The sequence below is a fragment of the Kogia breviceps genome, chromosome X (genome assembly GCF_026419965.1).
Source record: "Kogia breviceps isolate mKogBre1 chromosome X, mKogBre1 haplotype 1, whole genome shotgun sequence".
In the NCBI taxonomy this organism is placed as follows: Eukaryota; Metazoa; Chordata; class Mammalia; order Artiodactyla; family Physeteridae; genus Kogia; species Kogia breviceps.
Window position 1 is genome coordinate 92,376,830 of NC_081330.1, and position 26,996 is coordinate 92,403,825.

A 26,996-nucleotide genomic window follows, 5' to 3' on the forward strand; every position below is an offset into this window, starting at 1 on the left:
GCCTAGACTATTCCTCTAGGAGGTGACACAGAGAGGGTTACTGCAGTAGGTGAACGTTGCAAGGTTAGTTGCAACTTTACTTTTGTCAGCGGGTTTTCGAGTGGCCTTTCTGAGGAGGCGGGGCCTGGAGAGGGTTGGGGGCGGGCATTAGGCTAAGAGGCGGGCCTGGAATGTTAGTCAAGGAGGTGGAGTCTATAAGCGCACTGGGGTAGCGGCTCGAAAGGTCAGGAATAGGTTGAAGTTTATAGGCTGATTGGAGGGCGGGGCCTGGAATCTTCAGCAGCGGAATCCTGGAGTAGCACCCTGCAGGGTGAGCCTAAGGTTTTAATATGAGAGGCGGGATCTGCGTGTTATTAGAGGGAGGTAGGAAGGTCTTTAGGATTATTCAAATAGCTGGTCCCAGGGTTATTAGCTGAGAAGGCGGGATCAGGATGGTCATTCGAGTGACTGGAGCCTGAATGATTACTTGAGGGTCCCTGCCTAAGTAGTAAATGGTGAGCGAGGCCCGGATGAGTTCAAAACGATGAAGCTAGAATATTTATATAGGGTGATCGGCCTATGCTGTTTCATTGGAGGGTCATTAATGGTTTTCTTAGCCTCTTTCATCCTTCAACCCTTCTGTGTTGGAATGTAAGTACAATAACATCATGGATAGTCACTTGTCCCAACATCCCCTTGCCTCCTAGCCAGAGTTCCTAGCATGGCAAATAAAGTCGGTTTTTAAAACCTTGTGTACTTTGGGGAAGCTTGAACAGTCCATCCTGTCAAGACTTCCTAAAGAATCTTGGGTTCCTGGATGGGCAGAGAGAGGGTGGCAGAGAAGGACAGTTGCTTCAGGAGAGCAATGGACAGAGCCAGCTGAGAATCCAGCACAAGCCTGAGTCAATATTGGATATCTCTCCATTTATTTAGGTCGTCTTTAATTTCTTTCCACATTGTTTTGTAGTTTCCAGAGTACAGTTTTTATGCTTCTTTTGTTGAATTTGTTCCAAAGTATTTTATTGTTTCGAGGCTGTTGTAAATGGAATTATTTTCTTAATTTCATTTTTTTCTATAGAAATACAATTGATTTTTGTATATTGATCTTCTATCCTATAACCTTGCCAAACTTGTTTATTAGTTCTAATTGTTTTTTTAGTGGATTACTTAGGATTAATTTCAAATAGAGATGGTTTTACTACTTCCTTTTGTTAAAAAGAAACAACCAGCCCAAAATGGAGTGACTTGTGCTAAGCCCCGCTGATACTTAATAACTAACCTAACTGTAGTTTCAGGCTATCCTACATTTGAATTTTAAGCCAATCAGTCTGTGATTTTTCCTGGTCTGCACTAGTGAGGTAATCTGCCTAAAACACCCTCCCCTGTCTTCCCCCTAAGTGGGGGTGACCTTGCCAGAAATAATTCACTCCTTTAACTTCCTTGTCCTTCCTTTCTTAACACTTTCCAATCTGGACGCCTTTTATTTCTTTTTCTTGCCTACTTTTCCTGGATAGATCTTCAAGTACAATATTGAATAGAAGTAGCAAGAGCAGACATTGTTTTTTTCCAGATGTTGGGTGAAGAGTATACAGACTTTCACTATTAAATAGGATCTTAGCTGTTTTCTGGACCCACTGTTTCTGATAAGAAGTCTGCTTGTAATCTTATTGGGGTTACCTTGTATAATAGATGATCAGTCATTTTTCTTTGTTCTTTCAAGTTTTCTCTTGGGATTTTAACATTGTTGACTATGATGTGCCTAGGTATCTATCTCTTTGTATTTTATCCTGCTTGGAGTTGGTTAAGCTTCTTGGACATGTAGATTAAAGTTTTTTTCATGAAATTTAGAATGTTTTTAGCTGTTACTTCCTTGGATTTTTTCTCTGCTCCTCTCTCTGTCTCCACTTCTTCTGCTACCCCCATTACACATATGTTGGTGCACCTAATGGTGTCCCATATTTGTCTGATGCTCTGTTCATTTTTTCTTGATTCCTTTTACTGTCTGTTCTGCAAATTGCATAATCTGTATTGCCCTCTCTCCTAGTTCACTGCTCCTTTCTTCTGCTAGCCCATATCTACTTTTAGCTCTTCTGGTTAATTTTTCATTTTGGTTATTGTAATGTGGATGAAAAACTAATCAGTCAATCTAAGAAAGAAATGGGCATTTTTATTCAAGCCAAATTTGAGGATTACAACCCAGGATGAGCATCTCAGAAAGCTCTGAGAACTGTCCCACCTCTTAGAAGTCAAGGCATAGTTACATGTTTTTTGAGAAAGAGGGCTGTACATCAAATGATGTATTATTGATGGTTTATATAATCCATATCTAAGCATCATCCCGGTAGGTCATGTTACAAGATCAAGAAGGAATATTAGCTTTTAAGGAGTTGGTTTGTTGATTCTGAAACCTGCACACCTGGTCTGATTAGATTAGAACACAGTCGCACCTCAGATGGGATTCAAACCCAGCCAAAACTCAGATTGAGACTTGAACCCATGGGCTGCGACTCAAACCCACTGTCTTTTAATTAAAGTCACTCACCTCGTGTCAAGACTTACTGAAGCTCAGGTTCTTTATGTCTCAGCACAGAAGGAATTCAGCAAGAGTCAAAGCAATAGGCAAGAAGTAGACTTATTAATATAGGACTCTTGTGAGGGATACAAATGGGCAGGCAAGGGGGCTCTGCCCCAAGAAGGAAAGTAGGTTTATTTAGGGAGATAGATACACAGTCCATAGACAGAGTGTGGTCCCAAAACATGGGGTGGTTAGTTTTAATGGGCTTGGTAATTTCACAGGCTAACAAGTGGGAGGATTATTCCAACTCTTTGGGGAAGGAGTGGAATTTTCCAGGAATTGGGCCACCGCTCACTTTTTGCCCTTTTATAGTCAGCCTCAGAACTGTCATGGTGCCTGTGGGTGTGTCATTTAACATGCTAATATATTACAATGAGCATATAATGAGGCTCAAGGTCTACTGGAAGTCAAATCTGCCATCTTGGGCCTAATTGGTTCTAACTACTTTTTGTCCTACCCACAATGGCTATATCATACTCTTTTATTTTTTTTGGTTGTGTTGGGTCTTCATTGCTGCGTGCGGGCTTTCTCTACTTGAGTCGAGTGGAGGCTACTCTTCATTGCGGTGCATGCGGGCTTCTCATTGTGGTGGCTTCTCTTGTTGTGGAGCACGGGCTCTAGGCATGTGGGCCGTAGTAGTCGCAGGACGCAGGCTCAGTAGTTGTGGCTCGCAGGGTCTAGAGCACAGGCTCAGCAGCTGTGGCACCCAGGCCTAGTTGCTCCGTGGCATGTGGGATCTTCCCAGACCAGGGATTGAACCAGTGTCCCCAGCATTAACAGGGGGATTCCCAACCACTGCACCACCAGGAAAGTCCCTGTTGTTTTTTTAAAGTTTGTGCCCTGACCCCTTCCCTCCTGTTTCTATGCAAGGAGAATGCTGCTCTTTATGGCTGAGCAGGTATTCCTGCTACTGGGGGAGGTTTGCTCAATGCATAATGCAGATACACAATGCACAGTGTGGGGAGAGAGGAGGCCAAAGGACAGAGAGGAATTTTTATGTTTAAATTTTTCTTGTCTTGCCATGAAATATGAATATTATTTCACAGTACTTTTCAGCTCCTGGATTTCCATTTGTTCATTTTGTAACTTTACTTCTTTATTGATGTCCTCTATCATACTTATCATACTTTCCCTTACGTCTTTTTTTTTTATTTTATTTTATTTATTTTTTTATACAGCAGGTGTTTATGAGTCATCAGTTTTACACACATCAGTGTAGACATGTCAATCCCAATCGCCCAATTCATCACACCAGCACCAGCACCCCGCCACCAATTTCCCCACTTGGTGTCCATACATTTCTTCTCTACATCTGTGTCTCAATTTCTGCCCTGCAGACTGGTTCATCTGTACCATTTTTCTAGGTTCCACATATATGCGTTAATATACGATATTTGTTTTTCTCTTTCTGACTTACTTCACTCTGTATGACAGTCTCTAGGTCCATCCACATCTCGACAAATGACCCAATTTAGTTCCTTTTTATGGCTGAGTAATGTTCCATTGTATATATGTACCACTTCTTCTTTATCCATTCGTCTGTCGATGGGCATTTAGGTTGCTTCCATGACCTGGCTATTGTAAATAGTGCTGCAATGAACATTGGGATGCATGTGTCCTTTTGAATTATGGTGTTCTCTGGGTATATGCCCAGTAGTGGGATTGCTGGATCCTATGGTAATTCTATTCTTAGTTTTTTAAGGAACCTCCATACTGTTCTCCATAGTGGCTGTATCAATTTACATTCCCACCAACAGTGCAAGAGGGTTCCCTTTTCTCCACACCCTCTCCAGCATTTGTGGTTTGTAGATTTTATATGATGCCCATTCTAACTGGTGTGAAGTGATACCTCATTGTAGTTTTGATTTGCATTTCTCTAATAATTAGTGATGTTGAGCAGCTTTTCATGTGCTTCTTGGCCATCTGTATATCTTCTTTGGAGAAATGTCTATTTAGGTCTTCTGCCCATTTTTGGATTGGGTTGTTTGTTTTTTGGATATTGAGCTGCATGAGCTGCTTGTAAATTTTGGAGATTAAACCTTTGTCCATTGATTCATTTGCAAATATTTTCTCCCATTTTGAGGGTTGTCTTTTCGTCTTGTTTATGGTTTCCTTTGCTGTGCAAAAGCTTTTAAGTTTCATTAGGTCCCATTTGTTTATTTTTGTTTTTATTTCCATTACTCTAGGAGGTGGATCAAAAAAGATCTTGCTGTGATTTATGTCAAAGAGTGTTCTTCCTATGTTTTCCTCAGAGTTTTATAGTGTCCGGTCTTACATTTAGGTCTCTAATCCATTTTGAGTTGATTTTTGTGTATGGTGTAAGAGAGTGTTCTAATTTCATTCTTTTACATATAGCTGTCCAGTTTTCCCAGCACCATTTATTGAAGAGACTGTCTTTTCTCCATTGTATATCTTTGCCTCCTTTGTCATAGATTACTTGAGCATAGGTGTGTGGGTTTATCTCTGGGCTTTCTATCTTGTTCCATTGATCTATGTTTCTGTTTTTGTGCCAGTACCATATTGTCTTGATTACTGTAGCTTTGTAGTATAGTCTGAAGTCAGGGAGTCTGATTCCTCCAGCTCCGTTTTTTTCACACAAGACTGCTTTGGCTCTTCAGGGTCTTTTGTGTCTCCAAACAAATTTTAAGATTTTTTGTTCTAGTTCCATAAAAAATGCCATTGATAGTTTGATAGGGATTGCACTGTATCTGTAGATTGCTTTGGGTAGTATAGTCATTTTCACAATATTGATTCTTCCAATCCAAGAACATGGCATGTCTCTCCATCTGTTGGTATCGTCTTTAATTTCTTTCATAAGTGTCTTATAGTTTTCTGCATACAGGTCTTTTGTCTCCCTAGGTAGGTTTATTCCTAGGTATTTTATTCTTTTTGTTGCAGTGGTAAATGAGAGTGTTTCCTTAATTTCTCTTTCAGATTTTTCATCATTAGTGTTTAGGAATGCAAGAGATTTCTGTGCATTAATTTTGCATCCTGCAACTTTACCAAAATCATTGATTAACTCTAGTAGTTTTCTGGTGGCATTTTTAGGATTCTCTATGTATAGTGTCATGTCATATGCAAACAGTGACAGTTTTACTTCTTCTTTTCCAATTTGTATTTCTTTTATTTTTTTTTCTTCTCTGATTGCCATGGCTAGGACTTCCAAAACTATCTTGAATAATACTGGTGAGAGTGGACATCCTTGTCTTGTTCCTGATCTTAGGGGAAATGCTTTCAGTTTTTCACGATTGAGAATGATGTTTGCTGTGAGTTTGTAATATATAGCCTTTATTATGTTAAGGTAGGTTCCCTCTATGCCCACTTTCTGGAGAGTTTTTATCATAAATGGGTGTTGAATTTGTCAAAAGCTTTTTCTGCATCTATTGAGATGATCATATGGTTTTTATTTTTCAGCTTGTTAATATGGTGTATCACATTGATTAATTTGCATATATTGAAGAATCCTTGCATCCCTGGGATAAATCCCACTTGATCCTGGTGTATGATCCTTTTAATGTGTTGTTGGATTCTGTTTGCTAGTACTTTGATGAGGATTTTTGCATCTATATTCATCAGTGATATTGGTTTTTAATTTTCATTATTTGTAGTATCTTTGTCTGGTTTTGGTATCAGGGTGATGGTGGCCTCATAGAATGAGTTTGGGAGTGTTCCTTCCTCTGCAATTTTTTGGAAGAGTTTGAGAAGGATGGGTGTTAGCTCTTCTCTAAATGTTTGATAGAATTCACCTGTGAAGCCATCTGGTCCTGGACTTTTTTTTGTTGGAGATTTTTAATCACAGTTTAAATTTCTTTACTTGTGATTGGTCTGTTCATATTTTCTATTTCTTCCTGGTTCAGACTTGGAAGGTTATACCTTTCTAAGAATTTGTCCATTTCTTATATGTAGTCGATTTTATTGGCATAGAGTTGCTTGTAGCAGTCTCTTAGGATGCTTTGTATTTCTGCGGTGCCTGTTGTAACTTCTCCGTTTTCATTTCTAATTTTATTGATTTGAGTCCTCTCCCACTTTTTCTTGTTTGTTTGTTTGTTTGTGGTACACGGACCTCTCACTGTTGCAGCCTCTCACGTTGTGGAGCACATGCCCTGGACGCACAGGCCCAGCGGCCATGGCTCACGCATCCAGGTGCTCCACGGCATGTGGTATCCTCCCGGACTGGGGCACGAACCTGTGTCCCCTGCATTGGCAGGCGGACTCCCAACCACTGTGCCACCAGGGAAGTCCCCTCTTTTTCTTGATGAGTCTGGTTAATAGTTTATCAATTTTCTTTAACTTCTCAAAAAAACAGCTTTTAGTTTTATTGATCTTTGCTCTTGTTTAGTTCTATTTCATTTATTTCTGCTCTAATCTTAATGATTTCTTTCCTTCTGCTAACTTTGGGTGTTGTTTGTTCTTCTTTCTCTTGTTCCTTTAGGTGTAAGGTTAGATTGTTTATTTGAGATTTTTCTTGTTTCTTGAGGTAGGCTTGTATAGCTATAAACTTCCCTCTTAGAACTGCTCTTGCTGCATCCCATAGGTTTTGGATCATCGTGTTTTCATTGTCATTTGTCTCTAGGTTTTTTTTTATTTCCTCAGTGATCTCTTGGTTATTTAGTAATGTATTGTTTAGCCTCCATGTGTTTGTGTTTTTTACCTTTTTTCCCCTATAATTCATTTCTAATCTCATAGCGTTGTGGTCAGAAAAGATGCTTGATATGATTTCAATTTTCTTAAATTTACTGTGGCTTGATTTGTGACCTAATATGTGATCTATCCTGGAGAATGTTCTGTGTGCACTTGAGAAGAAAGTGTAATCTGCTGTTTTTAGATGGAATGTCCTATAAATATAAATTAAATCTATCTGGTCTATTGTGTCATTTAAAGCTTCTGTTTCCTTATTTATTTTCATTTTGGATGATCTGTCCAATGGTGTAAGTGAGGTGCTAAAATCCCCCATTATTATTGTGTTACTGTCAATTTCCTCTTTTATAGCTGTTAGCAGTTGCCTTATGTATTTAGGTGCTCCTATGTTGGGTGCAAATATATTTATAATTGTTATATCTTCTTCTTGGATTGATCCCTTGATGATTATGTAGTGTCCTTCCTTGTCTCTTGTAACATTCTTTATTTTAAAGTCTATTTTATCTGATATGAGTATTGCTACTCCAGCTTTCTTTTGATTTCCATTTGCATGGAATATCTTTTTCCATCCCCTCACTTTTAGTCTGTATGTGTCCCTAAGTCTGAAGTGGGTCTCTTGTAGAGAGCATATAGATGGGTCTTGTTTTTGTATCCATACAGCAAGCCTGTGTCTTTTGGTTGGAGCATTTAATCCATTCACGTTTAAGGTAATTATCGATATGTATGTTCCTATTACCATTTTCTTAATTGTTCTGGGTTTCTTTTTATAGGTCCTTTTCTTCTCTTGTGTTTCCCACTTAGAGAAGTTCCTTTAGCATTTGTTGTAGAGCTGGATTGGTGGTGCTGAATTACCTTAGCTTTTGCTTGTCTGTAAAGCTTTTGATTTCTCCATCGAATCTGAAAGAGATCCTTGCCAGGTAGAGAAATCTTGGTTGTAGGTTCTTCCCTTTCATCACTTTAAGTATATCATGCCACTCCCTTCTGGCTTGTAGAGTTTCTGCTGAGAAATCAGCTGTTAACCTTATAGGAGTTCCCTTGTATGTTATTTGTCGTTTTTCCCATGCTGCTTTCTTTGTCTTTAATTTTTGCCAGTTTGAGTACTATGTGTCTCAGCGTGTCTGTCTTTGGGTTTATCCTGTATGGGACTCTCTGTGCTTCCTGGACTTGGGTGGCTATTTCCTTTCCCATGTTAGGGAAGTTTTTGACTATAATCTCTTCACATATTTTCTCTGGTCCTTTCTCTCTCTTCTCCTTCTGGGACCCCTATAATGTGAATGTTGTTGCGTTTAATGTTGTCCCAGAGATCTCTTAGGCTGTCTTCATTTCTTTTCATTCTTTTTTCTAGTCTGTTCCACAGCTGTGAATTCCACCATTCTGTCTTCCAGGTCACTTATCCATTCTTCTGCCTCAGTTCTTCTGCTATTGATTCATTCTAGTGTAGTTTTCATTTCAGTTATTGTATTGTTCATCTCTGTTTGTTTGTTCTTTAATTCTTTAATTCTTCTAGGTCTTTGTTAAACATTTCTTGCATGTTCTCGATCTTTGCCTCCATTCTTTTTTTTTTTTTTTTTTTGTGGTACGCGGGCCTCTCACTGTTGTGGCCTCTCCCGCTGCGGGGCACAGGCTCCGGACGCGCAGGCTCAGCGGCCATGGCCCACGGGCCCAGCCGCTCCGCGGCATGTGGGATCTTCCCGGACCGGGGCACGAACCCGTATCCCCTGCGTCGGCAGGCGGATTCTCAACCACTGCACCACCAGGGAAGCCCTTTGCCTCCATTCTTTTTCCGAGGTCCTGGATCATCTTCACTATCATTATTCTGAATTCTTTTTCTGGAAGGTTGCCTATCTCCACTTCATTTAGTTGTTTTTCTGGGGTTTTATCGTGTTCCTTCATCTGGTACATAGCGCTCTGCCTTTTCATCTGGTCTGTCTTTCTGTGAATGTGGTTTTTGTTCCAGAAGCTGTAGGACTGTAGTCTTCTTGCTTCTGCTGTCTGCCCTCTGGTGAATGAGGCTATCTAAGAGGCTTGTGCCAGTTTCCTGATGGGAGGGACTGGTGGTGGGTAGAGGTGACTGTTGCTCTGGTGGGCAGAGCTCAGTAAAACTTTAATCCACTTGACTGCTGATGGGTGGGGCTGGTTTCCCTCCCTGTTGGTTGTTTGGCCTGAGGCAACCCAACACTGGAGCCCACCTGGGCTCCTTGGTGGGGCCAATGGAGGACTCTGGGAAGGCTCACGCTAAGGAGCACTTCCCAGAACTTCTGCTGCCAGTGTCCCCGTCCCCACAGTGAGCCACAGCCACCACTCGCCTCTGCAGGAGACCCTCCAACACTAGGAGGTACGTGTGGTTCAAGTCTCCCCTGTGGTCACTGCTCCCTCCCCTGGGTCCCGATGCACACACTACTTTTTGTGTGCCCTCCACGAGTGGAGTCTCTGTTTCCCCCAGTCCTGTCGAAGTCCTGCAATCAAATCCCACTAGCCTTCAAAGTCTGATTCTCTAAGAATTCTTCCTCCCGTTGCCGGACCTCCAGGTTGGGAACCTGACATGGGGCTCAGAACCTTCACTCCAGTGGGTAGACTTCTGTGGTATAAGTGTTCTCCAGTCTGTGAGTAACCCACCCAGCAGTTATGGGATTTGATTTTACTGTGATTGGGCCCCTCCTACCGTCTCATTTTGGCTTCTCTTTTGTCTTTGGATGTGGGGTGTCTTTTTTGGTGAGTTCCAGTGTCTTCCTGTCAATGATTGTCCAGCAGCTAGTTGTGATTCTGGTGTTCTTGCCAGAGGGAGTGAGAGCACGTCCTTCTTCTCCACCATCTTGGTTCAGTTCTGGAGGTCAGAGTTCCTAAATTTGAGGTGTTGTTAGGGCTACATTCCTCCCAGAGGCTCTAGGGGAAAATCAGTTTCCTTGCTTTTTCTGGGTTCTAGTGGCCACCTATATCCCTTGGCTTTTGGCCCCTTCTTCTATCTTCAAAGCCAGAAGCATAGCATCTTCTGATCTCTTTCTCTTTGCTCCTGTCATCACATCACTTTTTCCTCCCTTACATCTTTATACATGATTTCTTACTTCTTTGAACAAATTTAATAGCTGTTTTTGAAACCGTACACCTCAGACTGTAACTCAAGTCCAGCTGAAACCCAGATTGGGACTTAAACCCACTGTCTTTTAATTGAAATCACACACCTGGTCTCAGGACTTAATGAAGCTCCAGTTCTTTATGTCTCATCACGGAAAGAATACAGTGAGAGACAAAGTGATAGGTAAAAAGTGGACTTATTTAGAGAGATACACATTCCATAGACAGAATCAAGTCTGTCTCAAAAGGCGAGAGTGGCCCTGGGAGAAATACACTCCACTGACAGAGTGTGGACCAGCTCAGAAGGTGAGAGGCCCTGAAATATGGGGTGGTTAGTTTTTATGGGCTGAGTAATTTTGTAGACTAATGAATGGGAGGATTATTCCAACTATTTTGGAGAAGGGGCAAGGATTTCCAGTATTTGGGCTACCACCTACTTTTTGGCCTTCTATGTTTAGCCTCAGAAGTGTCATGGTGCCTATGGGTGTGTCATTTAGCATATGCTAATATATTAAAATGAGCATATAATGAAGCTCAAGGTCTCTTGGAAGTTGAATCTTCTGCCATCTTGGACCTAGTTGGTTCTAACCAGTTTATGTCTTATCCTCAACTGGTATGTCATTCTTTTAAAGATTGTACCCTGCCCACTTCCTTCCTGTTTCACTTTGAAGTCTTTATCTGTTAGGTCCTACATTTGGGCCCTCTAACAGTTTCTGTTTCCTGTTCCTCCTGCTCCTGCCATGTATGGGTCACATTTTCTTGTTTCTTTGCATATTTCACTGAACATTTTAGATAATATATTATAGCAACTCTAGATACCGATCTGCCCATTTTTGTTTTCATTTGCTTGTTTATTTGTTTAGTGACTTGACTGGACTAATTTAGTCAAATCTATTTCCACCTGATGTCCTTCAAAAGGTTCAGGCTTGGGCATGAGCACAGTCATCCTGGAATGACCTTGCTTTTATCCAGGCTCTCTTTGTTTCTTTCCCTGATCTCCTGGTTTAATTTCTGGCTGGTCTGTCTGTATTGATACCACACCTAGCTTAACCAGTACTAATTTTTTACAGTACCCTGGTGCATAATTTTTTCCAGTTAACCAATTAAAGTCTTTTTAAAATTTTATTTTTAATTTTTAAATTTTTATAATAACTTATTTATTTTTAACATCTTTATTGGAGTATAATTGCTTTACAATGGTGTGTTAGTTTCTGCTTTATAACAAAGTGAATCAGCTATACATATACATATGTTCCCATATCTCTTCCCTCTGCACCTCCCTCCCTCCCTATCCCACCCCTCTAGGTGGTCACAAACCACCTAGCTGATCTCCCTGTGCCATGAGGCTGCTTCCCACTAGCTATCCACCCTACGTTTGGTAGTGTATATGCAGCTCTATTTACAATAGCCAGGACATGGAAGCAACCTAAGTGTCCATCAACAGATGAATGGATAAAGAAGATGTGGCACATATATACAATGGAATATTACTCAGCCATAAAAAGAAATGAAACTGAGTTATTTGTAGTGAGGTGGATGGACCTGGAGTCTGTCATACAGAGTGAAGTAAGTCAGAAGGAGAAAAGCAAATACCAATTAAAGTCTTATTCAATTAAAGTCAGGCCCCTTATTCAATTAAAATATGGGGTAGTCTTTTTTTTAATCTTTTTTTAAAAATTGAAGAATAGTTGATTTGCAATGTTTCAGGTATAAGTATGGTGTAGTCTTTGAGAGCAGTCTTTGTGGCTTGCTCTGACCCTAGAAGGATTCTTCTTAGCTGTTTCTCTCTGTTTTGCTTGTTGCTATCTTGGAGATACCAGCCGCCTCTTAATTGCTCATAAAACCCTTATTCTTTAACTTCTTGACTTTCTGTCCAAGTAAGTCAATCCCCTTAAGGATAGCTATTAAACTCTCTGTTCTTTGTACTCCCCCTCAAGAGCTGGGGGTGGATCAGAAGCCCACTTCTCTTGGAGTGACTGACAGTCTTCTTGTATGAGCAGGGTGCTGGGGAGGTTATATCCCTTGGTATTATCTGCTTGTCTTTCCCAGTGTAGAACCCCCACTCTAACAGTAAGCTGTGGAATGGGCAATTGGGGCCCAGTATGCTTGGTCTGCCACACTGGGGTAAAGCTTCCACCCTAAGAATGGTGTCTGGGTGGTAGAAGAGAGCCCCAGACCTTAGTCATGCGTTCCCAGAATAGAGCTTCTGTAACATGGGGCTGGAGGAGATGAGACATGCTGATAGTCTACCCCTCATGAGGAGAAACCACTGCCCTAGACTGGGAGCTGGAGGGAGAGAGAGCCCCATGTTCTTGGCCACACTGTCCTGGAGTAGAGCTTCTTTTTGTCACACTGAGCTGGGGTGCAGGGAGGGAGCAAGTCATGGCTCAAGTGCCAGACTCTTGGTGTTCTTACAGTGATTTATTTGACTTTCTTGAACAAATGTTTCTCCATTTCCTGTATGCCCTTATTCAATTCCCAGAGACTTTAAAGTATTGTTTAAAAAATAATTTTCAGTAGTTAGGGTTGCTTTGTTGAGGATAAGGTCTACCAAGCTCCTGGTGCTACTCTTCTGGAAGTGCTTCTCTATTTTTTAAAAAAGTGAAATATACCTAATAGAGAAGAACATGCATACAACATACATGAACAGTTTGACAAATTGTAAAATCAGTACAGTACCTGTGTGACTCTCACCAGGTTAAATAAGAGAATGTTATTAATTTCCCAGAAATCCCCTACATATTCCTCAAATTGCTTTTTCCATTTAATGAAATATTGTAGCTATTGTTCCTTGTCAAGCCTTGAAGAATTGTTAAACCTTTTTAGTAAAAGTATAACATACATTCACTCAGCATACAGAATATCCTACCCCAATTTTCCATTCTTTCCTTCAGATCTAGTCTTAGAAATGGAGTCATTGGGTCCAGGAAGGCATATATATTATTATACTGCCCCTGATAAATGTTGAATCAATTTGTGCCCCTATCAGCAGTGTATGAACGTGCCCATTTTCTTCCATCTTTAGTAACGCTGGGCATCATCCATAGTACTTACTATTTTGTGATCTTGGCCAACTCAGTTACCCTCTCTGTGTTGCAGTTCTCTTATATGTAAAATGGATTTTTAAAATAGTTCCTACCTCACAGAATCCTTTGGAGGAGTAAATGAGTGCTTAGTTGGGCAATTGGCATAGAGAACTTACCACAGAAGTATTTGTCATGTTTACTTTTGGTCTTTACCAATGAGTTAAATGAAGAACAACATTTTATTATTTATTTATTTGCATTGCTTTGAGTATTAGTGAGGTTGAGAATCTTTACATGTCCTTCATGGCTATTTGTATTTCCCATTTCGTAACCACCTAATTATGTCCACTGCCCATTTTTCAGTTGGGGGTTGCTTGCCTTTTATAGTTATTGAACTACAGGAGTTCTTTGTGTATTGACTACATTGTCCCTATACCTTTGATATACATTACTTTTTAATTTTTATTTATTTATTTAAATTTTTGGCCACACTGCATGGCATGTGGAATCTCCCCGACCAGGGATCGAACCCACGCCCCCTGCAGTGGAAGCCAGAGTCTTAACCACTGGACTACCAGGGAAGTCCCTATATTACTTTAAAAAAAAATTATTTTAGCTGCATTGGGTCTTCATTGCTGCACGTGGGCTTTCTCTAGTTGTGGTGAGCCGGGGCTACCCTTCATTGCAGTGCATGAGCTTCTCAGTGTGGTGGCTTCTCTTGTTGTGGAGAGCGGGCTCTAGGCACGCAGGCTTCAATCATTGTGGCACACAGGCTCAATAGTTGTGGCTCGCATGCTCTAGAGCACAAGCTCAGTAGTTGTGGTGCACGGGCTTAGTTGCTCCGTGGCATGTGGGATCTTCCCAGACCAGGGCTCGACCCCGTGTCCCCTGCACTGGCAGGTGGATTCTTAACCACTGTGCCACCAGGGAAGTCCCCCTACATTACTTTTTTAAAACACAAATTTTGTCACGTCACATAACCTTCTCATGACTCTCTCATCACATGCAGCAGAAAGTCCTAAGCCTTGAATTCCTCGCTACCTGTGACCAAGCCACTGCACATCACTCTAGCTTCACTTCCTGCCATCTTTTAGAAAGCTTTTTAAATCTTCAGCCCCTCTTAGAAGTGGTATCATGTACAACTAATTCCCTTCTGTCTTCTCAGCCACCCCTTCCCACAGCCCTGTTTGTCTGCAGCCATAACCACACTCGTAACCATGGGTTTTTCCCATAATCCCATGTGAGTACCTTGAAGGAAGGGCATGTAACAGAGTAGGTGCTCAATTAATGTTTATTCAATTAACAAAAGAATAAATGGTTGAATTTGCAAAACTTTCATATTCTTCCTTCATTGCATGGCAAGCAAATACTTTTCTCAATGCTTGTATAGAAAAAAATTCCTGATTTTGTTTTCAGAATGAAGGAAAGATAGGAAAAAATGTGTCTTTTCTCCCATTACATTTTCACCACGAAGTTTTGCATCAGGACTTGGCATGAGCTCTGTGGCACATGTCAGGAGTGAGTCAGAGACCAGGTGTGAACCAACCCAGAAGGCAAGACTCTCAGGGACCTCTGGCCCTAGCCTGTGTAAGCCTGTTTTGTGCACACTATCTCAGGTGGCTGCTTCAGGTAATGGGTATCACTTCAGCCATGGACAGTTCACCTCCCAGGCAATGTTCACATCATTAGTAATAAGACATAATATTGTGAACCCTCTGATATGATGTGATGAGAAGGGCACATCACCTTTGTGTCATTCTTGCCAGGAACCCATAACCTCAGCCTAATTGTGAGAACTCATCAGAGAAGCCCAAACTGAGGGACATTCTACAAAATAACTGAACTGTACTTTTCAAAAATGGTAAGGTCATGAAAGACAAGGAAAGAACAGCAATTCTCACAGATTGGAGACTTAAAAAGGCATTACCGGGGCTTCCCTGGTGGCGCAGTGGTTAAGAATCCTCCTGCCAATGCAGGGGACACCGGTTTGATCCCTGGCCAAGGAAGATCCCACATGCCTCAGTGCAACTAAGCCCGTGCGCCACAACTACTGAGCCTGCACTCCAGAGCCCACAAGCCACAACTACTGAGCCCGTGTGCCACAACTACTGAAGCCCACACACACCAAGAGCCCGTGCCCACAACAAGAAAAGCCTGTGCACCTCAACGAAGAGTAGCCCCGCTCGCCACAACCAGAGAAAAGCCCGTGTGTAGCAACAAAGGCCCAACACAGCCAAAAATAAAATAAATAAAATATATTTTTTTAAAAAAGACATTACCATTATATGCAAAGTATGATCCCAGATTGAATCCTGGAACAGAAAATTATCATTTAGTTAATTGTGTTGCATCAATGTTAATTTCCTGATTATGATAATTATACTATTGTTATATAAAATGTTTAGGGGGGATCTGGATATACAGGGACACTCTGTACTATTTTTTCAACATTTCTTTTAGTCTAAAAGTATTTCAAAATAAAAATTTAGTTTTATTTGTTGTTGTGTATTTTGAAAACAAAAATGGCTTCTCCCTTGAGATACCAGGGGACACCCCAGGATGCCCAGGGCTTGTAAGCCTCAAATCATGGCCACGAAATTGATTGAATATTGGGCTTCCTGTTTTCAAAAGCAACCTCTGACCCACCATACTATTCTACTTTCCAAACATTGTGACTGTGTCCCCGTTTCATTTAATTATATGTATAGCTTCACATTTAAAGGCTCTAGTATATTCATTCCACCCAAACCATGTGCTATAATTCATTTAGGCCATCCCCTTTTGTTGTTCATTTAAGTGGTCTTCAAGCTTTTGTTACAATAAATAATACTCTGATGAACCTCATATAAAATACTTTTGCACATCTTGGATGATTTCTTTGGGATGAATTTTTAGCAGATTTGTAGTACTCTTTCTTGTGACTATTTGTTTAAGTATCACTCTTCTACTTCACAAACTCCTAAGGTTCTACTCAGAGGAGTCTGTCTCATTAATCTTCTGAGGGCTTAGGACCTGGCTCTCACAACATATTTAAAGTTGGTAGGAACTATTTTTTTTTAAATCCGTTTTGAGTGTCATTGTTCCCTACTAGGAGCCTCTAGAGAGGAGGCCAGAGTATTTTATTAATACAGTTGACCCTTGAACAATGTAGGCATTAGGGGCACCGACCCAGCGCAGTCTAAAATCCCTATATAGCTTTTTTTTTTTTTTTTTTGGCTGTGTTGGGTCTTTGTTGCTGCACACAGGCTTTCTCTAGTTGCAGCCAGTGGGGGCAACTCTTCGTTGCAGTGTGCGTGCTTCTCATTACGGTGGCTTCTCTTGTTGCAGGGCACGGGCTCTAGGCACGCAGGCTTCAGTAGTTGTGGCACGTGGGCTCTGTAGTTGTGGCTCACGGGTTCTAGAGTGCAGGCTCAGTGGTGCTTGGGCTTAGTTGCTCCACGGCATGTGGGATCTTCCCGGACCAGGGCTCGATCCCATGTTCCCTGCATTGGCAGGTGGAATCTTTTTTTTTTTTAATTTAATTTTATTTATTTTTTTATACAGCAAGTTCTTATTAGTTATCCATTTTATACATATTAGTGTCTATATGTCATTCCCAATCTCCAAATTCATCACACCACCCCCCCAGGTGGATTCTTAACCACTAGGCCACCAGGGAAGTCCCTAAAATCCCCGTATAATTTTACAGTCTGCTCTCCATGTTCTGCATCCTCGTATTCAACCAATCTTGCATCATGTAGTACTGTAGTCGGTTATTTAGTGAAAGATATCCACGTATAAGTGGACCCTCGCAGTTCAAACTCGTGTTATCTAAAGGTCAACTGTATTTGAACCTAGAGTTTGTCCACTATTAAATCTGTCGTCTTGTAGGTACCACTTACATGTCTATTATTTATTATTGTTCACAACTGGCACTCACAGATTTTTTCTTTCTTTTTTTAAAAATAAACTTATTTAATTTTATGCGTTGGGTCTTCGTTGCTGCACGCGGGCATTTCTCTGGTTGCGGCGAGTGGGGGGGCTACTCTTCGTTGTGGCACGTGGGCTTCTCATTGTGGTGGCTTCTCTTGTTGAGAGCATGGGCTCTAGGTGAGCGGGCTCAGTAGTTGTGTCTCGGGCTCTAGAGCACAGGCTCAGTAGCTGTGGCGCACAGGCTTAGTTGCTCCGCGGCAGGTGGAATTCCCATACCAGGGCTCGAACCCGTGTCTCTTGCGTTGGCAGGCGGATTCTTAACTACTGCGCCACCAGGGAAGCCCAAATTTTTTTCTTAATGATTTATTTTACCTACATTTCCCACGCCAGTAGGGCACAGTAACGTGCACACAGTAGGCGACCAATAAACGCCTACACGAAGGAGTGACGACTTAGCAAGAAGGAAGCCACCTTCTACCACGCCTACCTTCCCCAAGAACTACATTTCCCTGTACGCTTGGCGCCACGCGCTCTTGTGAAGTAAAAACAGCGGCAGTTACTTCCTACTGCCCCTAACCGCCTTCAGCTGGCGGTGCCACAGTGTTTCCTGGGAAACGTAGTTGTAGCGCTGGTGGTCAAGCCCCAGCAAAGCGAGCGCAAGCTAAACTTCCCAGCAAAGCGAGCGCAAACTAAACTTCCCAGCAAGCAGCGCGCCGGCCTGGGAAGAGGGGAAGATGGCGGATGCTAAAGATGGTGTTTTGCGGCCTGCGGGAGCCTCCAGTGCCCCAATTTCATTCAGCTTCAGTCGCACGTCCGCCCGGAGACGGCTGGCGGGAGACGCGGCTCCGGAGAAGGATTTCTTGAAGACCGAGAAAGGGAGGGAGCTGCAGAGGTGAAGCGCTGGGTGTTTCATCCCTTGGAAAGCGGTGCGGTGGGTGCCTGCGGGAGGGTGGAATCTTGAGTTGATTGGCTTGGTGGCAGTGGCCTGGGAAGTCTGAAGCACAGCCAGAGAAAATCCGTGAAGGTCAGAAAGCGAGAGTTAGTAGGGGAGGTGGGGAAATTGGACCTGTTGGCCGAGGGGATTGAGAGGAGAGGATGTATTCCTGAGAGGGAGTGTCTTTAGGACTTGGGGACCCTGAGGAGCGTGCGTTCTGAAAGAAGGAAAGGAGGGGAGAATGACAGGACTCCTAGTGTCCCAGGTGAAGCGATGGGGCTTCTCCCATACGGGGAGCAGGATGGAGTGGCAGATTCAGGTTGGGGGAGGCGATCGTCAGCTTAATTCGGAAAGGACAGTCTTAGGGAGGGACTTCCAGAAGAGAATCAACCATCCAGGAAGCTGGTGTGGAGCCTGGAGCTGGGGAGAGAGTCTGGGCTGAAGATGGTGATTTTTAGGTCATAGTGGCAGCCACGGAAGTGGGTCTTGGGATGAACAGAGGGTCCAGAACTGAGGACTGATTCCCCGAAGGCACTGACATTTAAGAGTTGGGGGTGGGGGAGAGAATCCAGAGAAAGCACCACCAGAGATATAACAGGAGAGCCAGACAGGAGAAGGGAGGGTGTAGTCAATGGGGCTGGGGGTGTGTTTGGCTCTTGTGTTTCTTCTGAATGAAGAGTTGTGTCCCAGAACTCACTGATTGTGCTACTCTCCCAACTTCACCCCTCTGTGTCCACATCAGTGTGCAGCCCTCAGAAGCCCTCAAGGAACTTGTCATCCCTTTGATCCAGAATGGCCATCTCAGGCAGCCACCGACCCAGGCCCCTGGACCATCCACACAGACTGACGTCTTGGTGGATGGAATTCTGTCTCAGGCTGTGAAGGAGCTCATTGAGGGTGAGTGATCCCTCCTTTGCCTTGCCCTAGTGAAGGAAGAAGGGGAGGAAAACAGAAGGATAGGGTGGAACCTCATTGCTCCCTCCCATTCTTCTTTAGAATCCACGAAGTCTCTGGAGGAGAGAGAGAATGCGGGTGTCGACCCCACGTTCGCTATCCCCATGATCCAGAAAGGATGCGCCCCCAGCGGGGAAGGGGAAGACAGTGAACCCCGGGCTGACACAGTGAGCTGGCCCCTGGCCTCCCTCATTCCCCAGTCTCTCACTGCCCTGTCTGCCAGGACTTGCGTCCCTGCACACAGCAGGCAAAGTCTGTGTGTGTACTAAAGACCTGCTGCCTCGCCCCGCCTCCTTCCATCCTTTTTGGAAGCATTAACAAATGAATCCAGATATTGAGATGTGAAAAGATACTTGGATTCTGGGATTATCTGAACGAGATGAGCAAAGGGAACAGGAAATGTAAAGATCCTGAGGGTAGACTCTGCTTGGAGTGTTTGAGGAACATCAAGGAGACCAATGTAGCTGGAGTGGAATGAGTGACAGGGAAGGGTAGTAAGTGAGGTCAGAAGTGGGCCATGGTGAGGACTTTGGCTTTTACTCTGAGTGGGATGAGAGCCATGGGAGGGCTCTGAGAAGAGAAGGGACAAGACTTGTGATTTGACAGGCTCTCTCTGGCTGCTATGAGCAGAACAGACTAGTAAGCAGAGGTGGAGGCAAGGAGAGCAGCAGTCCAGGCTAGAGGTGATGGAAACTCAGATCAGAGTGGTAGGAGTGAGGCCAGGAAGACAGGTAGGTTTTAGTGAGAGGGACAAGGAGGGTGAGTGCTCCTAATGGCAGCAACCACCCAGACAATGGCATGGTGGCAGAAAATCGGTGTGGTGTGTGTCCATCAGTGACAATCTGTGGTGTGTCTAGAGCGAATGTAAAGAATTGAGGGAGTGATGATGGGAGGTGGTAACAGGGGAGGTGAGGTGTGTCCACAGAAGTAACCAAGTCTGTCTTTCATACCCATGGACCCTTTTCACCTCTTTACTTTTCACCTCTTCGTTCACAATTTTTTGTCAATGCTTGTTTGGGTCCTAGTTCTCCTATAGCCCCAAACCAGAGAGACTCTTTCAACTGAACTGTTCTCATCAGCCTTCAGACATCCTCTGGTATCTTTCATCTTCAAAAGACCTTCACTTCACTCTCCATCCTGTTCCAGCTTTGGCCTCCTTTCTCTAATTTTCCCTCCTCTCAGAGCCTTCCACATCTCAGTTGATCACAGTTCCATCCATCCTTCCTCTTCAGAATACATCCAGAATCTGACCACTTCTCACCATCATCACTACCACTTCTCTGGTCTGAGCCACCAGCATTTCTCATCTGGACTATTGCAGTAACTTCCTCACTGGTCTCCTTGTGGCTGCCACCCTATCGTGGCTCCTGCCCAGCTCTCCTGATTAATCCCTTACCACTCCTCTTTGCCTCCACATCTGTTTCAGTCAGATTGACTTTCACAATGCTCTCCACACATAGCAGATCTTGTCCTGCCTCAGGGCCTTTGTTCTTACTGTTCTCTCTGGAGGACTTTTCTCTTATCTTCAGGGTTCCCTCTGTCTCTCCTTCCGGTCTCTGCTCAAATATCAACTCAGTGACACTCCTTTCTTCAGCACTCTGCATCCCCTTAACCTGCTTTATTTTTCTTCATATGACTTATCACTACCTGGCATATCATGTTTAATGAATTTTATTTATTCTGTCTCCATAACTAGAAGGTAAGCCACACAAAGGGCAAGAGTTTTTGTCTATTTTGTTCACTATTTTATCCCCAGCACCTAGAACAGTAGCTGGCACAGAATAGGTGCTTTATAAAGATTTGTCCAAGGACTGAACATGGAGGAATAAAGTGAGGGATGGCAAGAGGAAATAAAAACTCACCCTTGAGCTGACTGGAAAAGAAGTCTCGAGGGTCACCCAGTGGGTGATAGCAAGTATGCTTCAGAGGGCCCACTGTAAGCCAAGGCTGACCGTCCTTCCTCTGCCTAAACCCATAGGTGCCGGAGGAGGCTGATTATGAGGCAGTCCCTGTAGAGGCCTATGGGCTGGCCATGCTGCGGGGCATGGGCTGGAAACCTGGCGAGGGCATCGGCCGTACCTTCAATCAGTGAGTTTCTAGGGTAGGGGCAGGGGACAGCAGACGGGCCAGAGAACAGACCCCCATGGTTACCGCCCACCTAGATCCATCCAGGCAGGGAGAGGGCATATTACCACCCCACCGTATGTATTTCAGTAGCCCCTTCCACTACTCTTTAAGCCTCCTATTTGCCCTTTGAAACTCCATTAAGAGACCCTATTATGTAAAGATTGCCCCTCTGGGCGTCAGCTTCCTCATCTGAAAAAAGGGGATAATAACAGTACTGACTTCCCAGGGCTGTTGTGAGAGTTAAGTGAAATGATACACATAAAGCACTTACAGTAGACCCTGGCCCCAGATAAGCATAGGCTAAACACTTGCTATTATTATGATCATACAGATTACAATCCATTCTCCACAGTTCCAAACTCTAAAGAATTCTGAAAACCAAACATTTTTTTTTCATAAACTATTTGGCAGCCAACTGTGAACTGAATTGACATTGAGCTTTTTACAATCTGTTTCTCTTGCTTGGTATGAATAGTCATGGTTTCCCCTGTAGAAAAATTAGTATATTTGGTTATTGGGATCTGCCTCATATCCCACTGCAAATACTGTGTCATAGGTGTTATACACCGTAGGTTATTAGGTTGAACCAAATAAAATTGCCATTTCTGCAGGTCAGAAATAGTCCCTAATATGAGATTGGGAAGGATACTCTCAAACGTATTGATAGGTTGGGATTTGGGTGGTGGTTGGGGGTAGGGGTGGGGAACGGAGCGCTGAAGACCAATGCATCCCCACAACAAGCCCATATTCTGTGTTCCCTGCAGAGTAGTGAAGCCCCGTGTCAACTCACTGAGGCCCAAGGGCTTAGGGCTGGGTGCCAACCTGACTGAGGTCCAGGCCCTGGCCCCCAACGGCCCCCACCACCTGCTGAGGCCAGATGATGAGCAAGAGGAGGATAAGGAAGACCAGCCTCAAGGACTGGTGCCTGGAGGAGCTGTGGTGGTTCTTTCTGGCCCTCACCGAGGCCTCTATGGGAAGGTAAGGAACCAAGATGTGCCTGGAGCCCAAGACAGGTAGCAGGGAAAATTGACATGAGGGTCAGAGGGCGGCAGAATTGGGTTTGGGGTATAAAGGCTGGAAGTCCTTATCTTTCAGGACTGCCTGGCCTGCTGCCTCATTCAATGACTCAGGACTACTCGCTGGGCCTTTCTGAGCCTCAGTTTTCAACTAAAAGGGAGAGAATGCCATATGCCACAAGTCCCTTAGGATTACATAAAGTGTATCCAAGCCCCACAGTCTGCTGGGAGAGGCACAGGGGTCAGGCCTATTAGAGGTAAGGGTGGACAGTGTGGTCCTAGAAACGTGGGTCAGGTCCACTCACTTCTTCCCCCCAACACTTTAGGTGGAAGGCCTCGATCCTGACAATGCTCGGGCCATGGTCCGTCTGGCTGTGGGGAGCCGCATGGTGACTGTTAGTGAGTACTGCCTGCGGCCTGTCTCCCAGCAGGAGTTTGACAAGAACTCCTTGGATCGGAGTGAGTGAGCCTCTTAACCTAGCTGGGGGAGTTGGAGAAATATTCCTGGGGCGGGGGGTTAAATCTGCAGAGGGGCAGGACAGTGGTCTGCCTGGCAAGGGTGACTTCTGGTCAGAGTTAAGAGGTGAGAATGAACATAGTGGTTTATTCAGTTTGATTGAAGAGAGGTTGATCTAGTACCCTTGGGTCTTTAGCCTCTTTCTGAGGAGGAAGGAACAACCATGGAAACCAGTTCCTACCCTTGGGATGTCTTTGTCTCTTTGGGGTGGTGAACCTCTCTTTTGCTAGGGACTGAGAGCAGCTAGGACTAGGGCATGATGGGGAAAAAGGCATTCTAGGCACGTCAGTAGGATGGATCAGTTTGGCACATGGGAGATGGGAGCCGACAGCCCTCCAGGAGTCCCTGAGCCCGCCCTAGGCAGCTGACTCAGGTAAGCGCTGACAGGACGGGCTAGGGTGGTTGAGCAAGGCTTCCTGTTGAAAGGAAGGGGAGAGCATTCTAATAGCCCAGGCAAAGGCTTGATGGTGAGACAGGCACTTTGGCAGATGGGAGGTGGCCTGAGGCTGAGGTGTGGCCTGGAAGGGAAGAGAGGGAGACATTGAGGATGTTTCCTGGTTCTCCCCCATACCCCCTTGAACAGGCCAGGTGAGCAAAACTTCCCTAAGGCAACAGAATGAAACAGCCTTGTCATGGAAGGCCCTTCAGGATCAGGACCTCCACGTCCGGCAGGAGGACTCAGCGAGGAAGCGGAAACACCATCCAGACCGGTGGGACCCTGAGCATCTCAGATGGGGGTAGGGGACAGGGCTGTGGGGAGGCTCCAGCAGTCAGAGAAGGCTTCTAGGGCAAGGCACGTGCCTAGAAGGAACTAGGAATGGCATTATGAGTGGGTTTTAAGACATCGGCGAAGGTGGGATGACCAGAATGTGCCTCTGATAAAGAACTAAGCCTGGTGTTGGCCCCGCTCCACAGACAGGATGGGCCTGCAGCCAAGAGTGAGAAAGCAGCTCCCAGGAGTCAGCACTGGCTGCACAGGGACCTGCGTGTGCGGTTTGTGGACAAGCTGCACAAGGGTGGCCAGTATTACAACACCAAGGTAGGAGCCCCGCACCTGGGTCCGCTTCCTTCCCAGGGACTGGGCCCACTTAGCTTTCTAACATTCTCATATCCCCTGACCCTTTCCCCAGATGACAATCGAAGATGTCCTGAACCCAGATACCTGTGTGTGTCGGACAGATGAAGGCCAGGTCCTAGAAGGTGAGTCTGAGGGATGGCCAGTGGGTCATTATCATCCTGGAGGCTGATTGAGAGGGCTGTTTTGGGCCAAGAGCCTGGCCCAGGCAAAGGCGGAAGGTTGGACAGAGTTAGGTTTTTTGCAAGGCCCAGCATCCTCTAACAGATCATTAGACGCTTCCATGATGGTGAATATCTGAGCCCCACTTTTCTCTTCTGCAAAATTAGCATGGAGATAACCGAAACCTATTTCTCCCTCTTATAACTGGTACCTTGTAGGGATGTGTGTAAGCTCCCCATGCAAGGCAGGGCATACAGCGTGCCTGCAATAAATGGTGTCTGTTATCACCCCCACCCATCATCGTCATCATACATAAAAGCTCCCTTTATTACAGCTATTGTCAGGAACCGCTCCTTAGGTTTCCTCCTCTGTGAAATGGATGTGGGGGACTCACATCTGTCAACAGGCACAGAGTGGCACCAGGGAATACAGGAAAAGCCCTTCTGACAGGACCCTGACTGGGCTGGCCCTTGCTGTGGGCCTCACTCCCCTCTCCTTGTCCACAGGCCTGAGGGAAGACATGCTGGAGACCCTGGTCCCCAAGGTCCAGGGCGACTGGGTGATGGTGGTGCTGGGGCCATGGACTGGAAGGGTGAGTCCAAGACCTGGGAATGGGTGCAGGAGCACTCAGGGAATGTCCCTGAGTCTGGGTTGGCCTTGCTAACTCCACCGGCTCCTATTCTAGGTGGGCCGTCTGCTGGACCGGGACAGAGAGCAGAGCCGGGCTCTTGTGCAGCTGCAGAGAGCGAATCAGGTGGTGGAGCTTCACTATGATGCCATCTGCCAGTACGTGGGCCCCAGCGACTCAGAGGACTGACCTATGGACATACCCCCATCCCCCAGGTTGTTACCAATCCCGTACAGTGTGAAAAGCCTGCCTTCACAAAGGTGGTGGTGGGGGGGGTCATGGTTCCGCCCTTCACTTGCAGTGCAGCCCTGGGACAGGATGGACCAGAAGGGAGGCTAGAAACAAATCCAGTATTTACCGGAACTTAGTGTATAATTAAAACCAGTTCAAATGCTTTGTAACACGAAGAGATCATAAATGGTGTGCTGAGCTGTGCGTGGAGATGGGAGCCACGCTGACTGAGGTGGGAACCAGTCCTTTTTTCAGCCCCACCGCCCAGCTTGGGCTGCTCACCAAGTGGAAGGATCCATCCTCTCCCGAGCTCACTATTGGAGTCCAGAAGCTATGAACACTGTCCCCGGGCAGAGACTAGGGATTCTGGAACACCACATCTGGACAACTTTCTGAGCAAGAATCTAGCAGGCTCTGCTTTTACTTTTGGTCCAGAGCAGATGCCCAGATGATATCTTGAGCCTGTGACAGGAGTCAAGTGGAAGGGAGGCTTCTCCCCACCAATGGGATGTGTTAGCACTACTTTCCGGAGGAACCAGTTAATCTCGGGGCCCCCGTTTTAGTCCCAAAACTTTGAAGGTGAAAAAATGTTGTCTATCTCGGGTAGAATTTCTCTGGTTGCTCCAGGTAAGTGGGTTCTCAAAAAGGTTATCCTTTTTCCATTAAAGGGTTCCAGAGAATCCTTTTTCCTGTTTAATGGCCTAAGATACAGAATCAACAAGGGAAGAAAAAAAAAATCAGGGGAAATCAGAACTTTAGGCACAAGTGTTTGTAAATCATCCCCAGTCACTAAGTCATTGATGTAATTAATGGTATTTGAGTTAGAGCTAGGCTTCTGGTATAAACTCCTGATGCTTCAGAACACTGCACAGCTGTGGAGAATTTAAACACTTCCCCCTCAAGCAGGATAATAAAGGTGAGCTTCTGTCCTTGCCAAGCAGAGGCAGTCTACCCTTTTGAGCCAAAATGAGCAGGTATAGAAAGACAGTGAGTTGGCCAGATCAGTGTGCCCAGTAAGGCAAGGGATGATTAGAAAACCTTCCAGTATAGTAACCCCAATATGAGGGACACTTACACAGACCGATTTACTTTTTTTTAATCTTCCCTGCTTAATTCCAGAACTCTGTTTTCAAGATTAGCCAAACAGGGTTGTTAAGGCAGATACCAGAAAACAAATCCCCACCCCCAGTTGCTCGTTCTCGAGTCGTCATCGTGATTGCACACGCTGCCCTGGAATTCCAGGCTGAGTTGTATTTTTAATCTTGGGAAGGGTTAGGGGACTTCCCTGGTGGTCCAGTGGGTAGGACTCCATGCTCCCAGTGCAGGGGGCCCGCGTTGGATCCCTGGTCGGGGAACTAGATCCCACATGAGTGCCGCAGCTAAGAAGACTGCGTGCCACAACTAAAAGATCCCACGTGGGGCTTCCCTGGTGGCACAGTGGTTAAGAATCCACTTGCCAATGCAGGGGACACGGGTTTGAGCCCTGCTCTGGGAAGATCCCACGTGATGCCGTGGAGCAGCTGAGCCTGTGCGCCACAACTACTGAGCCTGTGCTCTAGAGCCTGCGAGCCACAACTACTGAAGCCCGCGCGCCTAGAGCCCGTGTTCTGCAACAAGAGAAGCTACCCAATGAGAAGCCCACACACCGCAACGAAGAGTAGCCCCCACTTGCCGCAACTAGAGAAAAGCCCGCACGCAGCAACAAAGACCTAATGCAGCCAAAAATAAAAATAAATAAGTAAATTTATTTAAAAAGATCCCACGTGCTGCAACTAAAGACCTGGCGTGAGCCAAAAATAAATAAAATATTGTTTTTAATTTAAAAAAATAAAATATTTTTTAAAAATCTTGGGAAGGGTTGAGAGTTCTACAGGTTCCCAATTTGGCATGCCCCGAAATCAGTTTCCTATGCTGTTATGTGCTTCACCCAGTCAAGAAGGCCGCCTCCTTTCTCCAAATCATAATAAATCCATCTTGGTAATACCCTTGAGAAGGACAGAAAGCTCCTCAAGGAATGGCCCTGGTCCCATGTGTCTGCCTTGCAACGTGGCATAACCTGGCAGTTTCAGACAAATCCCTCCATCTCCTCTGTGCGCCATGACACTTAAAACAGATCTTTCATCAGATCTGATTTCCTGGAATTAATGTTT

At 44.7% G+C, this 26,996-nt stretch overlaps 1 protein-coding gene across 6 annotated transcripts; it reads left to right on the plus strand.

Moving 5' to 3' along the window:
* Nucleotides 1-9: 9 nt before the first annotated feature.
* Nucleotides 10-26,691, plus strand: GPKOW (G-patch domain and KOW motifs). 6 transcript variants are annotated; one of them, XM_059049961.2, is made up of 12 exons: nucleotides 10-63; nucleotides 17,593-18,094; nucleotides 18,879-19,033; nucleotides 19,133-19,257; nucleotides 21,069-21,178; nucleotides 21,982-22,195; nucleotides 22,560-22,692; nucleotides 23,334-23,460; nucleotides 23,666-23,789; nucleotides 23,881-23,950; nucleotides 24,494-24,579; nucleotides 24,673-25,016. In XM_059049961.2, exons 2-12 carry the CDS (start codon nucleotides 17,937-17,939, stop codon nucleotides 24,802-24,804), a joined length of 1,434 nt encoding a protein of 477 aa, XP_058905944.1. In that variant the 5' UTR covers nucleotides 10-63; nucleotides 17,593-17,936; the 3' UTR covers nucleotides 24,805-25,016. The 6 variants fall into 6 exon arrangements, with proteins under 6 accessions (XP_058905944.1, XP_066879144.1, XP_066879145.1 ...); XM_067023043.1 differs by lacking the exon at nucleotides 10-63 and adding an exon at nucleotides 233-310; XM_067023044.1 differs by lacking the exon at nucleotides 10-63 and adding an exon at nucleotides 273-630.
* Nucleotides 26,692-26,996: the final 305 nt, after the last annotated feature.

Coding starts and splice junctions, on each gene's coding strand:
- GPKOW (XM_067023042.1), top strand. CDS start 17,937: ATGGCGGATGCTAAAGATGGTGTTTTGCGGCCTGCGGGAGCCTCCAGT. Junction 22,693..23,333: donor CAAGAACTCCTTGGATCGGA/GTGAGTGAGCCT, acceptor CCCCTTGAACAG/GCCAGGTGAGCAAAACTTCC. Junction 23,790..23,880: donor GCCAGTATTACAACACCAAG/GTAGGAGCCCCG, acceptor CCCTTTCCCCAG/ATGACAATCGAAGATGTCCT.